The sequence below is a fragment of the Corvus moneduloides genome, chromosome 5 (genome assembly GCF_009650955.1).
Source record: "Corvus moneduloides isolate bCorMon1 chromosome 5, bCorMon1.pri, whole genome shotgun sequence".
NCBI classification, from domain to species: domain Eukaryota; kingdom Metazoa; phylum Chordata; class Aves; order Passeriformes; family Corvidae; genus Corvus; species Corvus moneduloides.
The window spans coordinates 1,896,473-1,914,471 of NC_045480.1; the positions used below are offsets into that span (position 1 = coordinate 1,896,473).

The 17,999-nt window shown below is 61.1% G+C and overlaps 3 protein-coding genes and 2 long non-coding RNA genes across 10 annotated transcripts in view; 2 read left to right on the forward strand and 3 right to left on the reverse strand.

The window, feature by feature from the left end:
- The window catches only part of DCTN1 (dynactin subunit 1), a 41,910-nt gene extending 38,330 nt beyond the window's left edge, over positions 1–3,580 (reverse strand). For 2 of the 3 annotated variants that reach the window (XM_032110591.1, XM_032110592.1), the window contains exon 1: positions 3,466–3,580. In XM_032110591.1, coding sequence (XP_031966482.1) covers positions 3,466–3,498 — 33 coding nt within the window. In that variant the 5' untranslated portion in view covers positions 3,499–3,580. The remainder of the gene's footprint in view (positions 1–3,465) is intronic. The other variant, XM_032110593.1, reaches the window with a different exon arrangement.
- LOC116444873 lies at positions 614–10,986 on the forward strand. Of its 2 annotated transcripts, none has more exons than XR_004240561.1 (4): positions 614–1,899; positions 8,854–9,356; positions 9,821–10,184; positions 10,315–10,986. It is a non-coding gene; the product is annotated as an uncharacterized LOC116444873 (long non-coding RNA). The 2 variants fall into 2 exon arrangements; XR_004240560.1 differs by having other exon boundaries at positions 8,854–9,072.
- Positions 6,699–11,284, reverse strand: LOC116444875. The gene is made up of 3 exons (XR_004240563.1): positions 11,214–11,284; positions 7,273–7,427; positions 6,699–7,128 (listed from the first exon to the last, which is right to left on the reverse strand). It is a non-coding gene; the product is annotated as an uncharacterized LOC116444875 (long non-coding RNA).
- A 58-nt stretch (positions 11,285–11,342) lies between these two features.
- On the forward strand, positions 11,343–14,895 carry LOC116444871. Of its 3 annotated transcripts, none has more exons than XM_032110595.1 (5): positions 11,343–11,540; positions 12,211–12,355; positions 12,755–12,907; positions 13,001–13,167; positions 13,547–14,895. In XM_032110595.1, exons 3-5 carry the CDS (start codon positions 12,757–12,759, stop codon positions 14,843–14,845), a joined length of 1,617 nt encoding a protein of 538 aa, XP_031966486.1. In that variant the 5' UTR covers positions 11,343–11,540; positions 12,211–12,355; positions 12,755–12,756; the 3' UTR covers positions 14,846–14,895. The 3 variants fall into 3 exon arrangements, with proteins under 3 accessions (XP_031966486.1, XP_031966485.1, XP_031966487.1); XM_032110594.1 differs by having other exon boundaries at positions 12,243–12,355; XM_032110596.1 differs by lacking the exons at positions 11,343–11,540; positions 12,211–12,355 and adding an exon at positions 12,362–12,516.
- On the reverse strand, positions 14,837–17,230 carry LOC116444872 (retinol dehydrogenase 11-like). The gene is made up of 6 exons (XM_032110597.1): positions 16,904–17,230; positions 16,092–16,331; positions 15,915–16,004; positions 15,655–15,843; positions 15,286–15,392; positions 14,837–15,199 (listed from the first exon to the last, which is right to left on the reverse strand). Exons 1-6 carry the CDS (start codon positions 17,058–17,060, stop codon positions 15,011–15,013), a joined length of 972 nt encoding a protein of 323 aa, XP_031966488.1. The 5' UTR covers positions 17,061–17,230; the 3' UTR covers positions 14,837–15,010.
- Positions 17,231–17,999: the final 769 nt, after the last annotated feature.

The following is a 17,999-nucleotide window of genomic DNA, read 5'->3' on the forward strand; positions in this document are numbered from 1 at the left end:
GCCTTTGGAAGAACCCTGGGGACTTTGGAAGCTCCTGGAACCCCACCAAACCATCCCCTTCTCTTGCACATCACTTCCCGAGGTCGGAACGAATGTGGAGCGAACCCACCGGGTTTGGGGTTCTGTGACTGAAACCAGGGATGAAGGTTTTCCCACAAGCCTGAATTCCGGGTTTCTTCCAAACACAACTGGCAGAAACCAAAATAATCTCGTATTAAACCCCAAAATCCATCACCCAACGACGAAACCCAAGACCTCAAAGGCAAAATCGACGCTCCAGATCCAAATATCTCCCAAAGTTCTGGCTCCTTCCAGCTGCCAAGGCTGCAGCAATGTCCAGCAAGTGCGTGGAAAATCATGTCCCAGGTGTGATGGAAAATGAGAGCAGAGCTCCAAGGAAACAAGAAGCCCAAAGGAAAATCCCAAATCCCCAGTAAATGGCAGGGTTCCTGGACCAGGAGTTTTTATCCCTCCCCATTTCCGTTTGGCACCTGCAGCCCGGTAAGATCCACTGGATGTGACGCATTCCAAGTCCTGGCATTGGGAAGCCATTCCCTGCATCCTGTCCCTCCATGCCTTGTCCCAAGTCCCTCTCCAGCTCTCCTGGAGCCCCTTTAGGCACTGGAAGGGGCTCTGAGCTCTCCTTGGAGCCTTCCCTTCTCCAGGGGAACATTCCCAGCTCTCCCAGCCTAGCCCTGACGGACATTTGCCAACCAGCACTGATTTCATGGAAACTCTTCCCGAGTCTTTCGCACTTGGGAAAAGAAGGAGAGCCCAGAATGAATCTCCTCAACCACATCCCATCCCTCAGGAGCAGGAAGTGGTCTCCACCTTCTGTTTCCAATCTATCAGACGTTGGTCTGTGAGACACTTGGAAACTCCAATACAAAGGATAAACCCCCGACTGGAATTCCCATAAAACCAACGTGATTAATCCAGGTTTTACAAGAGGAACAACTGTCCCAGCTGGAAGCAGGTAGGAAGAGCATTCCCAGCTATTGTCCCAGCCAGGTGACCGTGGTCGGGGATCCGATGGCCATCCCAGGAGAGATGGACACACCTGCGGTCACTCCTCCTGGCCGTGGTGACAATCCCTGCCCAGCTGTGGACAGGAGGGACAAACATGGGGACAGTCATCTTTGGGAACGCCACGGCACAACAGCCTGGCAGGAGCCAGTGACACAGCCCAGAATTCCCTCAGCTTCCCAGGCCAGCTCCTCATGGATCCCCCCCTCTGCCACACCGACATTCCCAGGGGAACACACTCGGGAATTCTGGGAACGGGGGGGTACGGACAGCGAGGGAAGAGGATGGAGGAGCAGAACTGTGGGAAGCCACATGGGAAGAGGGAAGGGCGGGGGCCACTCATAGTGACAGCCCTGTCACCGCTCGGTCTGGAGCGGCAATAAACTCCTAAATCCCAGTAAATGGGAAATGCAGGGATTCACAGTGGAGGCAGTGGGGGCCAGCTGGGGAGATCCAGGGCATAGGGCAGGTGGTGGGAACGGGGCAGCCAGAGGAGCAACCAGGAATGCTGAGCCTCTGGAGCAGCCACCACTGGAGGAAGCCACCAGGCCAGGAGGAGCCTGTCCCCACTCCAGGGACACCTGCTCCAGGTGAGGGACAAGCACATGGATGCACTGCCACCACCACAGGAGACTCTGCCCCCCACAACTTCCCGAAATCCAGCATTTTCCCGTTTTCCCCCCTTTTTGAAGCATGATAGACATCCACAGACTGACTGCTCTGCTGTGTGAAGATCCTGGTGCCGAGCTACTGAAGAGGGGATGAATTCCCAGCGATTTGGGTCACCCCTGTGCTCCATCCGAGGGCTTCAGTGATCTGCTCCATTCCAGTGGATCACCCCGGGAATATTCAGTGTGTTCCTCCCCCGTGCAGGTGAGTCTGACGGAGCCTCAAACTGTCACTCAAAGCTCAGATCAAAAGTTTTGGGAGAATCCCGAGCAGCCAACTCTGACAAGATACAAATTCCAGGCGTGACCCACAAAGCCAGAAAAGGGAAAAACTTGGGGAGAATTCCGGGTTTAAGCCTGGTCAGTGGCGAGTCGATGGTGCTGCTGCCACAAGATCCCTGTGGAAAGGAGGGATCGCCCTGGGACTGAGGGTGGCTGCTCTAGGTGACACCAGGATGTGGCACTGGACTCCAAGCTGCCCAAATGGAAGGGTTTGGGTGTCTCTGGACACCGGGAGCAGTGTCCCCAAAACCTGGCAGGGACACAGCCCCGGGAAGGGCCGGCACAGCCATGGTCCCTGTGGTGCCCATTCCAAAATCCACGTGAGCCCAACAGGGATAACCTGCTCACAGCACCCTGCCTGCAGTGTCCAGCGCTGCCCTGGGACCCCCAGGATTCCCGGGATCCCCAGTCCTGCCACCAGTCCCAAAGCCACATCTCCATCAGCCCTTGGAGCCAGCGTTTGGCTCCTTCCCTGCCCCCTTGGAGCCCCCAAATCCCTCCAGGCTGTCAGGACTCAGGTTGGAATTTCACCCCCTTCATCCAGCTCCCCATGGAAAACAGGGAGGTTTGAGGAGCAGGCAGGGGGCTCCAGCCCCCACAGACCTGCATGGACACACACTCAGACCCCGCAGGGGTGGGCAAAAAAGGCTCCAGGCTGGCCAGTTTTCCCGAGCTGCTCCCTCCGCAGCTAAATCCCTTTGGCCACAGCCCAAATCCCACCGGCTCCGGGCCTGGCGTATCCCACAGCGGGCAGGACACAGTGCCCACAGAGGGTCTGGGGGTCCCATGGAGCGGTGGGAAGGCTCTGCCCACCCCGGCTCCATGCCGGAGTCGCTGCCGAGTTGGCACAGCCAGGCCCAAACGCGCTGGCAGTGCCCGGCGGGGTCTGGGACACAATGTCACCGCGGCGGCGGCCACAGAGGGACACAGCGACAGGGAGAGAAAGTCCCGGGCAAGGCCTGGCCCGGGGGGCCGCTGGCACCGCACAGCCCAGGGGTAGCTGCAATACGGAAAAACCTGGAAGCGCTTGCCAGGCCCGCGGAAGCTCGGGATCGCTCCGTGCCGCCTGGAAAACCGGCCCGGAGGGAGGGGAGCCCGCGGCAGGCAGGAAAACACGCCGGGATCTTTGTGCTGAGCAGCCCCGGCAAGGCTGCGCCGGAGCCCCGGGAAGGGGCTGAGCCGGAGCGGCCGCTCGGCCGCCGGGGTAATTAATCGCGGTAATGAATTGGGGTAATCACCTACACGGGCAGGTAAGTCCGCCCAAAAGCGCCGGCCCCGGTGCAAGCCGGAGCATCCACCTCCCCTCCCGGCATTATTGTCAGCGAGGGAGGTGCCACATTCCAGGGATACGGGAGCGCAGGGAGCACAATCGAGATTTCCCTACAAAACCCAGCTATTTTCGCTGCGACAGCGTCGCGATCTGTCGCGATAGGACCCGGCAGAGCCAGGAGCTGTTGAGTCAGCCCCCCCTCCCCACCCCCGCCCTTACCCGGCCGGACGCGTGCCTCCTGCCCTGGGCCATGCTGCCGCGCTCCAGAGATTCCCGATTCGCAGCCAGCAGCTCTCCCAGCTCACGGCCGGCAGCATCCAGCGGCGCTTCCCAGCGTCCCGGCCGATCCCAGCATCCCCGCGCCCCGCGCCCCCCCCCTCCCCCGAGGCTCTGCCGGGCGGTACGAGAGGGAGGGAAGCCCTTTTCTGGGCGAGGATGCTCCGAGGGAGGGATACAGAGAATTCCAGCGCTGCCGATGGAGCCACTCTGCGCCAGTGCCGCTCCAGACTTGTCACCGCGCCGGCGGCTCGCTGGGTCCTAACGCTCCCCGCAGGAGCCACCGGCACGGCCACCCCGCGGCCACCGGCACGGCCACCCCGCGACACTCCGGGCCTCCTCCCGCTCGCCCTGCGGTGGGCACCGGGCAGGGACACCCCAAATTGTGCCCGCCGTGACGCCAGACAAGGCTTGTCCCGCTTGCTGTTCCCTTCATGGAGAAATTTTGAGGAAAAACAGCCCTGCCCTAGAGCAGGGTTTGTCCCAACTCTCCAGGTACAGGTGAGCAGCACGTGTGGGTGGATGGAGCCCAAGGGGTTAATTATGGGCGGCTTTAATGATCATTAATTGCCCCGCGCCTGGCTGTGACAGGTGACATTGTGTCCCATTGTGTCCCATTGTTCCTGGCTGAGCTGACGGATCCCAAATTAACGCCCTCACCCCTCTTCTGGGCGCTGTTCCCGGGGCTAATCAGGCTAACGAGGGGATTTGGGAGCCACCAGGACCGGCCACTGTCCAGTCCCAGCGCAGGACCCCAACACATGGAACCACCCCCCAACCACAGAATATCCCGAGCTGGAAGGGACCCACAGGATCACGGATCCAACTCCTTCCCTGCACAAGGACAATCCCAACAATCCCACCTCGTCCCTGAGAGCGTAGTTGGAACACTCCTGGAGCTCTGGCAGCCTTGGGAATGTGCCCACTCCCTGGGGAGCTGTTCCAGTGCCCCAGCACCCTCTGGATGAGGAACCTTTTCCTGATTTATCCATCTAAACCTTCCCTGACACAGCTCCAGCTGTTCCCTTGGGTCACAGGGAGCAGAGATTGGAGCTGCCCCTCTGGAGGAGCCCGATGAGCCTCCTCCAGGATGGAAAAGTGACCCAACACCTGCACCTGAGCTGGAATCTGGCTTCAGGAACCGGGAGAAGAGTGAGAAAACCATGGATATGCCCCCAAAAAACCAGACGTGTCACTGGGCATGGCACATCCAGGAAGAGGAAGGCCACAACGTCCCACGGAATGAAGCTGGTGGCCATCACTGGCATTCAGGGGAAGGAGATTTAACAATGCACAACTGAGATAGACAACACAAAACCCAGCTGGAGACTGGGATTTTCTCACTGGGACCACCAGGAGTTCAAGCGGAGCCACCCCAGGTACCTGCTGGTCACCGGAGCTCCAGCTGCTTCCCCTCTCCATGATGGTTTAAAGGAAACTTCGTACACACAAAATCCACCCAAAATTCTCCAAAAAGCTACAAAGAGGATGAGCTCCTTCTCCTTCCCCCCGGACCTGGCAGTTCTGGGGACGACCAGGACATTCGGTGCCAAAATCTGCAGTATCCCAACAAAAACCAAGTGAAAACCACCCAAAGCAGTGGATTCAGAGCAGGATGGGGTGTCCCAACAGCTGTGGGACAAAGAGACCCCCAAAATAAACACCCCTTCCCTCAGCTGGGGATCCCAGCTCCACTCAGGATCCAAAGGGTCCTCTCTGGTATCCTCCTCATCCCTGGAAGTGTCCAAGGCCAGGCTGGATGGGGCTTGGAGCGACCTGGGATAGCGGAAGGTGTCCCTGCCCATGGCAGGGGGTGGAATTCCAGAGGAGGTTTTTCCTTCTATGGATAAAATCCTTCAGATTTTCTAAATCTTCTCAACTGGTTTAATACCTACCATGGACTCATGGCATGGTTTGGGTGGGAAGAGACCTTAAATCCCAACAATTCCACCCCCTGCCATGGGCAGGGACACCTTCTGCTATCCCAGGTCGCTCCAAGCCCCATCCAGCCTGGCCTTGGACACTTCCAGGGATCCAGGGGCAGCCACAGCTTCTCGGCGCACCCAGGGCCTCTCCACCCTCACAGGGAAGGATTTCTTCCTAATTCCTAAATTCTAAAGGATTTCTGCTATTCTTCTCCCCTGCAGAATCCTCCTCTGGCATCCTGGCTGACCCCAGAGCCAGGGAGCACCCGGGAGCAGGACAAAAGCCATGGACACAAACACTTGGAGGGTGCTCAGCCCACGGAGCGACGGCGGGGATTGGATTCCAAGGAGAGGCTGGAATGCCAAGAGGGCACTCAAATTCAAGAAAGCTTCCTCTGAGTGCAAGAAAAACCAGGAAACAGCCACGGAATTTCAGCAGGAATTCAGATGGGAGCAAGGGGTGTGAGACAGCAACCCCTCAAGAGGATGGGAACTCCCCACTGCTCTTCCCACAGAGCTCTGGGAATAGCAGGACAAACCCCAAAACCGGGAAAATACCAGGGAATACCAGACAGGCTTCGCTCCCAGGTGGAGCAGAAGAGGAGTTGTTAATTTAAAAAGAAAATTACAAATGTCACACTCCTGCCCAGTCGGAGTTTTCCATGTTAAACCGAAGCGCGAGGGAATTTTTTCCACACAAACACAATTTCATAGGACCACAGGACGGTTTGGGCTCAGAGGGATCTCAAAGCCCACCCAGTGCCACCCCCTGCCATGGGCAGGGACACCTTCCACTGTCCCAGGTTGCTCCAAGCCCCGTCCAGCCTGGCCTGGAACATTTTTAAGGATGGGGCAGCTGCAGCTTCTCTGGGAATCCCGAGCTGGAAATCATGGATTCATGGAATAGAATCATGGAATCCTTCAGGCTGGAAAAGCCCTCTGAGCCCATCAAGTCCAACTGCTCCCCCAGCACTGCCAAGGCCACCACTGAGCGTGTCCCCAAGCGCCACATCCGTAAATCCCTTCAGGAATGGTGATTCCCACCCTGCCCTGGGAGGAATTTTCCCACTTTCCAACCTAAATCCCTCCAAGAACGGCAATTCCATCGCTATGGAAACCTAAACCCATTTCCCATTCCAAACCAGGCCCTGGTGACCCCAAAGGACAGTGACCCCCAGGTTTTCATGGATATTCCCATTGGTGCCTTCCAGGATACCCCATTTCTCAACACAACAAAGTCACAGGCACCACTCATCATCTCCTGGTTTATTCACTACTTGGATTTGGGATGAAAATGAACCCTTGAGGGAAAGAATCCTGGAAAATCCTGAGCTGGAAGAGACCCACAAGGATCCTGAGCCCAAGACAAGCAGCTGAGGTGGGACAGGAGCTTTATTAGTGCCAGAATCATGGGAATGTGGGAAGTTTTGGTAATTAAAGCCCTGTGAGATGATCCAGAGCCCTCTGGGAACACCCCAACCTCCAACGGGGCTTTGGCTGCTCCACCCTCACCATAACCTATGGATTTGGTGCTAAACCTGTTCTGTACCAAGGGCAACAATCCCAATTTCCCCCCAAACCTGGGCACTGCCATGTCAGGATGAACTGCTGCTCCAGCTGAAAAAATCCCCAGGACAAATAAACCTTCCTGAGCCTTCCAGGAATTCCAGCATCCCCTTTTCTATGGAAACACACCCAAAATCTGATTAAACCTCAGAAATAAATTTCCTGGTGCATGAGCAGGGAGGGGACTGGCACAGGGGAAGCAGGACCCCATCCCTGCCCCTTCCCAGATATTTTGGGATTTATCAGGAACACCACGTACCAGAGGCGCTGCCTTGTGCTCCCACTCCCGCTCAGCGAGTCTGTGGAGCCGTGTACTGGGATGGACACTGGGATGGACACTGGCATGGAGCAGCCCAGAGCATCCTCCACGTGTCAGGGTCACACCGGGCCAGGGGTGGAGCGATTCTCACTCTCCTGGGAGGAAGCACCAGGTGTCACAGAGCTCCAGGGATTCCCAGTGCCGCCCACCCCACTTCCAGGGATTGCCAGTGCCACCCACTCCACTTCCCAGGACATGGATCCCCCCACAAACCACTCCAGCCATCGCTCTGCAGGATCCACGTGGATTTTTCTGCTGCCCAAACTCTCTGTCTTAATTCATCATCAGTGAGAACAGAAGTCCATAAATATCCCCTCTCAAGCTCCAGGCTTTTCCCTGGGATCTGGGATACATGCCAGCCCCCTGCCGAGCAGCTGGAACACCCCCAGCTCAAGGAGCATGAGGAGGAAGAAGGTTAAAATCCTTCAGAAACTCCCACTGTTTATCCAGCAGGAGCAGAATTCCACCTTCCTGCGTTTTGATGCGTTTTTTACGCACATCTCCCAGTGAAATTCCTGCACGAAGCTGATTTTGGGGTTGGGAGGGAGCAGCTGAGTTTGTCAGGAAAGTGAGTTCAGGAGAGAAATCCTAAACCAGCATTTGGGGTTTGGTCTTCAACACAGCAAAACAAATCCTGAGTGAGTTTGAGACTTTTTAAATTCCCCTCTAAGCCCTGAACGCTCCCAGGGGACCCCAGAAGTCAGCCTGGGCTTGGAATCAGAATCCTGGAGTCATGGAATGGTTTGGGTTGGAAGGGACCTCAAAGATCATCCAGTTTCACCTTCTTTCCACAGGCAGGGACACCTCCCACTATCCCAGGTGGATCCAAGCCCCAGTGTCCAGCCTGGCCTTGGACACTTCCAGGGATCCAGGGGCAGCCACAGCTGCTCTGGCAATTCCATTCCAGGGCCTCCATACCCTGACAGGGAGGAATTCCTTCCCAACATCCCACCCCAAGCTCCCCTTTCCCAGTGGGAAGCCATTCCCTGGGTCCTGTCCCTCCTGCCCTTCTCCAAAGTCCCCCTCTGCAGAGCTTGACCAGTTCCCCCCAAATTAGGGACATCCAGCACCCAAAATGAGGCCACTCAGCCACGTCCCTTGGGAACAGCAAGAACTGGAGGGTGGACACGGTGTCACCCAGGCCAGCGCTGCAGGGATCCCACACCAATTTCCATGGAATTACGGAGTGCTTTAGGGTGAAAATTCCTCAGAGACCATCCAGTCCAACCATTCCCCCAGCACTGCCCAGGCCACCACTGACCCATGTCCCCAAGTGCCACATCCACAGGGCCGGTAAATCCCTCCAGGGATGGGGACTCCACCACTGCCAGGGCCGGACAACCCTTTCCACAAAGGAATTTTCCCAATATCCCACCTGAACCTGGCCCAGCCTGAGACTGTTCCCTCTCATCCCACCCCTGTTCCCTTCGAGCAGAGCCCCGACCTCTCCCAGCTCCACCCTCCCTTCAGGGAATTGTGCAGAGCCAGAAGGTGCCTCCCAATCGCCGTTTTCCTTCCCAGCTGCTCCCTCGGGACCTCATTCCAGGTGAGGCGGATCCCGGCGCTAGGACCCGGCGCTGGAGCCTGCGCCCTGCACGGCTGCACCGCGGCACCGCAGCCCCCGCAGCCCCCTCCCAGCCCCGACCCCGCGGGATCATCCCGGCGCATTCCCGGCTCCGGCGTGGGATCGATGCTCCGTAGCCACAGCAACGCCCGGACACGCCGAGGATGCGGCGGGAGGTCAGTGGATTTCAGCTCATCCCCATCCAACGCCCCGCGGGATTCCCGGCTGATTCCAAGTGGGAGCATTCCCAGGAAAGCTGATTTAACCGCTCGGTCCTCGGGGGGGGAATGGGAGCTGCTCGTTCCATGCGGGACTTTGCGCGGCTGCCGCCGGAGCGGCAATCCCTGGATTTCCTCCCTGCCAAACCCCCGCGGATCTTGCGCCGAGCAATTCCCAGCTTTCAACTTTATTCCCTCATTCCTTACGGAATTCCTGACCAGCTCCCCCTCTCTGAGGGCTGGTAAATGAGGGCATGGAGGGGGGGTTGGGGGGGGGGGGAAGAGCCAGGGCTGCGAGTCATTCCATAATCCATAAACCCCAATCCATCCAAACCCCAATCCCTCCAAAAAACCCAACCCCAATCCCTCCAAAAAACCCCAGTCCCTGGAAACCCCGGGAGCAGGGGACAATCCAGCCGGAGCACTGATCCCATATCCCTGCCATCCTCACCACCCATGCCCTTCCCTGATTTTCCATTCTTTAGGCATTTTCCCCTGGAAAACTCAGGAATGGGTGTAAAAACCCTCCCAAAATTTTGCCTCAGCAGTTCCTGGGTGGGTTTTGGGGCTCTGGAACATCAGCACAACGTGACCCCCCCAGGACAACGCCAGCATCCAGACCTTCCTACACTGAAATCCATTAAAATTTCTCCTTTTCCCCTTCAAACAAAGCAAAGGAATTGAATCCTTGTGTTTATCCCCAAAGCTGCCCTGCAGAGCCACCCAGCTCCACGTTTGGGAAAAGCACGAAGGAATCGCTCCAAGGTCACCTGGCCAGGTGACCAAACACCCAGCACAGAACCTGCCCTGGGAGAGCCACGCATTCCCGGAATTCCCGACGAGCTCGCACGGACCCGGAATTTTTAAAAACCCAACGTGGAAACCCAAAAATGCTGCATGAGATCGGGGCCCATCCGCAGTGCAACAGCCCAGGAACGGCGCTGGGAGGTCCCTCCTGACGGGAATTCGGGAATTCCGGAATTCCCTGAGCAGCCTGGAGTGAGGGATGGCACCAGCGGGATACTGGGACACAGCTCCGGGTGACCCTGGGAGCAGCACACCTCACACAGGTACATGGCCCTGCCCGCATCCCACCCCTTAATTAATCATTATTCATTCATTAGTTGATGCGGTTAATTAATTATTCGCATACTGTGCTAATGAGGGCGGGGGGGGGGGGGGGTGGTGGTGTTCTGACAGAATTCCCAGAGCACACAATCCCCTGCTGGAAGGTGCCGCCGCGCTTTCCCTGGATCCAGGACCGGGAATATTCATCCATGCCATTCTTAATGAGCTCCCCTCAATTATCCCGGCCAGTAATTACCCCCGGGCTGAGTCATTCCCACCTCGCTTCTGGATCAAACCTTCCCAATCCCGAGGAGGAAGCGCCGCCCTCATCCCATCACCGACCACCCCTCACACAGAACCCAAACACCCCTAAATAGCCCTGCAGACCCCCCCTAAATCCCCCCAAACACCCCCACAGACGCCTCCACAGCCCCATAAACTGCTCACAGAGCCCAAACACCCCCACAGACCCCCCCGTACACCCCTAAATCACCCCAAACACCCCCAAAATCACCTCCTTACCCACGCACAGACCCCCACAAACCCCTCTAGACCCCCACAAACCCCTCACGCAGACCCCCGAGCACCCCCATACAACACATACACCCCCGAAGACACCCCCAGACCCCCACAAATATTTCACGCAGACCCCAAACCCCTTCAGATCGCTCACACAGCCCTCCATAAACCCCGAAACCTTCTCGTACCCCACCTAAATCCCCATAAACCCCTCACACAGATCCCCACACACTCCTTCACACCACCCCAGACCCACATACAGACCCCATCACCCCTTTCAACCCCCAGAAACGCCCCCAAACCCCTCACGCAGACCCCCTCACACCCCTCACACACCCCCCCCCACACACACCGCTTTACCCCCCCAACACAAGACCCCCAGACCACCACAACGAAGGACGCTCGGCATCCCACCACCACCGCGATACTTCTCTCTCGCTCTCCCCCACCCCAAATCCACACTTCCCCTCATTCCCGGGACCCCCCGACCCCCCTCAGGCCTCTCCCGGTACCTCCGGCCCGGCCGCTCCCGGCGCCGCCAACCCCGCCCGACATCAGGGCCCCCTCGGGCTGCCCCGTGCCGTGCCTGACGCCCAGCGCGGCCGTACGGCCGCGCTGGGCGTCAGGCACGGCACGGGGCAGCCCGAGGGGGCAGTAAGGGCGGAAGGGGCTTCGCTACCTGCGCATGCGCAATGCGCGGAGTGAAGCCAGGAAGAAGGAGGGGCGAGTGATGGCGGAGCCAGGCCCGGGGAGGAGGATGAGGAGGAGGACGATGAGGAGGAGGAAGCAGCCGGCCGGAACGGGATCAGTCGGCACAAGACGCAGCTGGGAATCCCCCGGTAAGTGCTCCCGACCTGGCACGGCCGCCGATTTGTCAGCAGCGGGGTGGTCGCAGGGGTTGTTGCCTTGTGTTCCTGAGATATTTCCGTGCCGGCCGCCTCCTTCCCTGCCGTTGTGTGCCCGAGCTGCTTCCCGGAGGGACTTTTCCCCGTTCCCGGGGGTCTCCTCCTGGCCTAGAGGGTCTTTTCCCGGTCCCAGGGGGTCTTTTCCTGATCCCCGGGGGTCTTTTCCGACTCCACGGGGGTCTTCGCCTTTTCTATAGGGTCTTTTCCCTGTCCCCGGGGGTCTTTTCCCAGTCCCTAAGAGCATTTTCCCGGTTCCAGAGGGTCTCTTCCCAGTTCCCAGGGCTCTCCTCTTTGTCCCAGAGCGTCTTTTCCCAGTCCCCAGGGTCTTTTCCCAGTCGCCAAGGTCCTCTTCCTGGTCCTGAAAGGGCCTTTTCCTCATCCCGGAGGGTCTTTTCGCGGTCTCGGGGGTCTTTTCCCAATCCCTGAGGGTCTTTTCCCGGTCCCCATGTCCCCGTGGTCCCCGGTTCCCTTTCTCCAGTTTCCAGCGCCTCTCCCCATCCCAGTTGCCCTTCCCCACCCCACTGGCTGCACTGGGATGGCTCCGAGGTTACGGATCCAGGAACTGGGATTCGATGTCGGGCTGGGCCTTTAATTATCCCATCAGGATTCACCTCCTCGCTTCCTGCTGAATTCCAGGGACACCAGCCAGCGCCAGCGCCCAGGCGTCCCCTGTCCCGGTGAACACCGGGATAACTCCCGGAGCCGAAGGATCCCGTCCCGGAGCCGCCGGTGCCCACCGGGAGCTGCGGGTGAGGTTTGGGATGCCCCGGGGGAGTTCCAGGGGCTGAGCCGCCGTGCCCGGCGCCGGTTCATCCCTGGATCGCGGCGGGATTCCCGCCGGGAACGGAGTGAAACTGAAACCGGAACCGGCGCCGGGAGGTCACCGGGCGGAAAATGAGCCCAAAATGAGGTCGGGCTTTGACGGGTGGCGGTGCCCGCGGTGGCTGTCCCTGACTGTCCCTGTCTCAGAGATGCTCTGGCAGCGGGCAGTGCCCATGGTGGCTGTCCCTGACTGTCCCTGTCCCCGTGCAGGGATACCCTGGCAGCGGGCAGTGCCCATGGTGGCTGTCCCTGACTGTCCCTGTCCCCGTGCAGGGATACCCTGGCAGCGGGCAGTGCCCATGCTGACTGTCCCTGTACCCCTGCAGGGATGCCCCGGCAGCGGGCAGTGCCCACGCTGACCACGCTGTGCCTGCAGAGCCTGGCCCAGCACATGCAGAGCCTCTGGGCCAAGGACTACAGTGACAACTACCTGGACGAGTACGAGTTCCGCTTCCTCGTGGGCCCCTTCAACGACCTGAGTGAGGCGTGGGGGATGTGCCAGGGCACCGGGACCCCCGTGGGGGGAGCAGGTGGGGGTCCCAGGCCCTGCTGACCCCCCGTTTCCCCCCCAGCCTGCGGGCTGGTGCAGGAGCTGCTGGGGCTGCTGGGGACGAGCCGGCGGCTGTCGCGCGCAGCGCTGCACCTGCTGCTGCTGCCACACCTGCAGCAGCTCAGCCTGCGGCCCTGCCCCGCGCTCGCCAACAACGCCCTGGGCCACCTCATCGTCCTGCGCTGCCAGGTGGGCAGGGGGGTGCCAATATCTGTGGGGTTGGGGATGCCCACCCTCCATGGGGCAGGGGAATTAGGGCTAGGGAAGCTGGGCTAGAGGTGGCCATCTTCTGTGGGGATGCGGGTGCCCACCTGTCATGGGGCAGGGGGAATAGAGCTGGGGGTGCTCACCATCCGTGGGGATGGGGATACCCACCATCAGTGGGGTGGGGGCGAGTGGGACTGGGGGTGCCATGGTCCATGGGCTGAGGGATTGGGGCAGGAGGAGCAGATAGGCCATGGCCACCCTCTCTGAGTCTTGAGGTGCCCACCCTCTGTGGGACAGGGCATGAGAGGGACATCCATGCCCCTCTGCCCGCCCCACTGAGTGTCTCCCCATGTGGCTGCAGGGCCTGAGCGTGCTGGACCTGGGGGGCTGCGGGCGGCTCTCGCCGTCTGTGCTGGTGGACCTGGCTGAGGGGCTGCCGCGCCTGAGCCGCCTGGGGCTGGCCCACACCCAGGCCAACGTCCAGGTGCTCTCGGCCGTGGGCTCCTGCTGCCGGCACCTGCGGGAGCTCGACGTGTCCGGCTGCAAGAAGGTGACGCCGCGCGCCCTGCGGCACCTGGGCTACGACCCCCTGGCACGGAGCCCGGGCTGCCTCACGCTCCGCGTGCTGCTGGCCCGCGACCTGGAGCACTCCGAGGATGGGGACATGGTGGCTGCTGTGGCCTTCCTGCTGCTGGCCCTGCCACACCTGGAGGTGCTGGCACACAGTGCCCTGCCGGATGCGCTCCGGCTGCTCCACACGCGGCAGCTGGATGGCACCAAGGACTCCGAGGGTTTCCCCTCGCTGAAGGAGCTGGCGCAGAGCCGGGGGGCTGCACCAAAGGGACACCCGCTCACGCTGCCCCTGCGGCAGCTGGAGGAGGTGGAGGAGGACGCCCTGGGCATCGTCCACGCCGTGTGTCCCCAAGCCGAGGAGGTCAGCGTGTGGCTGGGGGACAGTCCCGGCCCCTCAGGGCTCCGGGAGCTGCCGGACTGGGAGTGCCTGTCCCGGGTGACACTGGGCTGCGCCGGGCGGCACGGCCGGGCGCTGGCAGAGGTGCTGCCGCTGGCACAGGGCCTGGGCACCTTCCTGCGCACCCTGACCCTGCACGGCTTCATCTGCCGGGACCCTCTCTCTCTGCCCACCCTGCTTGCCAGCTGCCCCGGCCTGCAGAGCTTCAGCGCCGAGCTGGAAGTGCCACCAGACCCCCACGCCCATGCCGAGCCCCCCGAGGAACCCCCGGCCCTGCCACCAGTCTGGGCCACCGACCTGCTGCCCCACGGGCTGCACCAGCTCCAGAGCTTCTCGCTGACCCTGGCCGGGCCCGTGCCGGCCGCGCACAGGCCGGCGCTGAGCTCCACGCTGGCCTCGCTGCTGTGCGAGGCCCCGCAGCTGCAGACCCTGCGCCTGCTGGCCGTGCCCTTCCCGCTGGACTCGGTGCTGGAGCCGGCGCTGGCGGGGCCGGCGCTGCGGGAGCTGCGGGAGCTGTCGCTGGCCGAGAGCCTCGTGTCGGCCGGCGCCGTGTGGCAGCTGCTGGGCTCCGACGGGCCCCTGCAGCGCCTGGACCTGTCCCGCTGCCCCGACATCCACCGGCGCGACTACGACGCCTTCCTGCAGGCCGTGAGGAAGCAGCGGCTGGACCTGGACATCACCTGGGAGTAGCGGCGTGCGTGGAGCCGGGCATTTTAATAAAAGTGTCCCCGTCACACCTGGCCGGTGCCGTGTCGTCCCCCGGGCAGCGCCGGGTGGCACAGGGTGGGTACGGGGGGAGCAGAGCGGTATCCGTGTCTCCCTTGCCGCCGTGCTGAGGGGTGACATCCCGGTGGCTCAGTCTCGCTCCGTGAGCCCCGTGAGCCGCTCCGATGCCTCCCAGAGTTTCCGTGCCAGCGCGGCGTCGCGGGCGGCCGCCGAGGGCAGCGCCAGCCGGCAGCTGCTGTCGAAGTATTTCCCGGTGATGCCCTCGGCCTCCTCCGAGACGGCGCAGAAGATGGTGCTGGCAGCGCCCTGCTCGGCCGACTGAGGGGGACAGGGGTGAGAGCGGGTTTGTCACCCCCCCACCCACCCCGCTGCCCCCGGGACGGGCAGGACCCGGCCCCGCTCACCTTCATAAAGGGGCGGAGGAGGTTGAAGAGCACCCGCATGGTCCTGCTCGAGTGGCGCATGATGCTGGTGCTCACCACGCCGGGGCTCAGCGCGTTGGTCGTCACCCCTGCCAGGCCGCACCATTAGCAGGGTGGCGACCCCGGGGACCCCAAATCCCTCGGGGAGCAGCAGGAGCAGCCCCCAGCCTGGCGTCAGACCGGGGCTCTGCCACTCTTGGGGGATCCCAGCGAGTCTCTAACCCGTGTCAGCCCCCTCCCAGCCCTGCCGGCAGCTCCTGGGATCTGGCACGGGAGCACAGGGAGTTGGGACAGGGGATGTCCCCAGGGTGCCGCATGGCACAGCTGAGCCTGGCGTGGTCCAGCACCCACCTGTACCCTGCAGGCGCCGCGCCAGCTCGGCGGTGAACAGCACGTTCATCAGCTTCGTGCTGTCGTAGGCGGTGCCGTAGCCGCCCGGGCGCCGCTGCCCCGTCAGGTACCCGCTGTCAGCCGTGCCCACGCTGTGCCGGAACGATGACACGTTGACCACCCGGGCGGGCGCTGAGGCCTTCAGGAGGTCTGTGCGGAACAAGAGGTGAGCAGGGAGGGGTCCCGAGAGCTCCCCCAAGTCCCCCAGCCGCTGCGCTCACCCAGGAGCAGGTTGGTGAGCAGGAACGGGCCCAGGTAGTTGGTGGCGAAGGTTTCCTCCAACCCCTCCGATGTGATGGCGAAGGGCAGCCCTGGAAAAGAGGGCGGGGAGCGCCGTGGGGCATTGGGATGCGGTGCTGGAGCCCTGTTGGGGCTGCGGGGCCTGGCCTGGCACATACCGGTGACACCGGCGTTGTTCACCAGCACGTCCAGCCGCGACTCCTCGCGCAGCACGGCGCTGGCGAAGGCGCGCACCGAGGCCAGCGAGGAGGTGTCCAGCAGCCGCAGCACCACCGCCGGGTTCCCGGTGGCCGCCCGGATCTCCTCCACGGCCGCCTGGCCCCGCTCCCGGCTCCGGCACGCCAGGATGGTTCGGGCGTTCCGGCGCGCCAGGTCCATGGCCACGCACTTACCGATGCCTGCGGAACACAGAGCGGGTGTGGGCTGATCCCAGCCAGGTCCCCCTGGCGAGGGATCCCTCGGGGTCCGTGCCACTGTCCCCAGGGTGTGGGCAGCCCCTGCCACAGCCAAAACCAGCCGGGAGGACATGATGGGCACTAGGGGTGGAATGGAGCCCAGCACATGAGGAGTCACTCTGTCCCTGGGCACACAGGGACACCCCAGTCCCAGCCTGTGCGTCCCAACGTCCCCCGCGGTGCCAGCCCGACCTCATGCTCGGCAGTGGGACACGGGTGTGGGCAGTGACCCCCATCCCTGGTGTGACATGGTGGCCGTGGTGGCCAGTGGCACGGTGGCCTTGTCTCTCAGTCATTAACAGGGCTGAGGTAGAGTCCGGCCTCAGAAGGTGGGCAGGGGGCACCGGGGGCACCAGGGGCACATTGTGGGTGCCCAGGGACAGGCCACCAGCTGCTTCTGCAGCCATTTGCATTCCCAAAGCGGGGACTGGGGTCCAAGGCTGGCAAAGGGACACCCGTGCCCACAGCCGTCACGCCATCACCTGCACATGTCCCTGCCACCCGTCCCTGCTCACCGCTGTTGGCTCCGGTGACGATCACTGTCTTGCCTGTCAGGTCGGTGGGACACTTGCGGGGGTCCCAGGGGCTTCTGCGCATGGTCCAGAGCAGCAGCCCCAGGAGCAGGAGCAGCAGGAGCCACCATGGGGGGCTCAGGGTGCCAAGCAGCTCCATGGCTGGGTGCAGGATGTGGCTGGGGACAAAGGTTACATAAGCAGGACCTTTGCCCGGCCGGCAGCAAGGCACGGCATGAGTCCCTTTGCTCCGTGAGCTGCTGGGAGCTGAGGAGGGACGGCAGAGTGGCTGGGGCAGGCAGGAGGGTGAGCCACATGCCCCCTGTGCCACCCCACTGTCCCCTGTGCCACCCTGCCAGCGAGCGACGGCGATGACGTTTCCAGCAGTGCTGTTAACAAGCCCTGCACGTTAAGCCGTGTAAAACCACACCGGTGCCTCTGCACCAATCGCAAAGGAACCACTTCTTGGGTGTGGACCGAAAACTTTCCGCCTGTACCGGTTTTGGCCAAATTTAGAAAGATATCTTCTGAGAGAACGCAGGTCACCACCCGTCCCCCACTAGGTTCGGGGAAAATAAATTTTCCTCAAAGGAAAGTGAAAGAGATAAAACTATTTATTTACCAAACACACGGGGAAAGGAAAATAATGTTAAATAATAAAAATCTCTCTCTGTGGAGAAAAAACCTGGGAAAGCATTAGTCCTCCCTTTGGTCTCCTCGGAGCTGGGGCTTGGGCCAGGGCCAGGCCTTCTGTGCCCGGTGGAAAGTCCTCCTGATGTGTTCTAATACTGAAGCAGTCCAGTGGAAAAGGAAGAAAATCCGAAATTCCAGGGAAGGGAAAAAAATTTCAACTCTCAGTCTCTCTCCGGAGAAAAAGAAGCTGAAACAACTGGCCAAAAGCTGACTGGGAAGCAGCAAGCCGGGTGCTTCCTCGCTCCCCTGCCGCAGCTGGAAAAAAAGTCCCTATCTCTATGTGACCTTGAACAAGCTGCAAACTGCTTTGAGGAAGTTTTGCTCAGTCTTTCCTTCCCCCTCTCAGGCTCAGTCGAAAGGCATAGAAAGGCACAAGAATTAATTTCTGGGCATAGGGCAGCGCTAT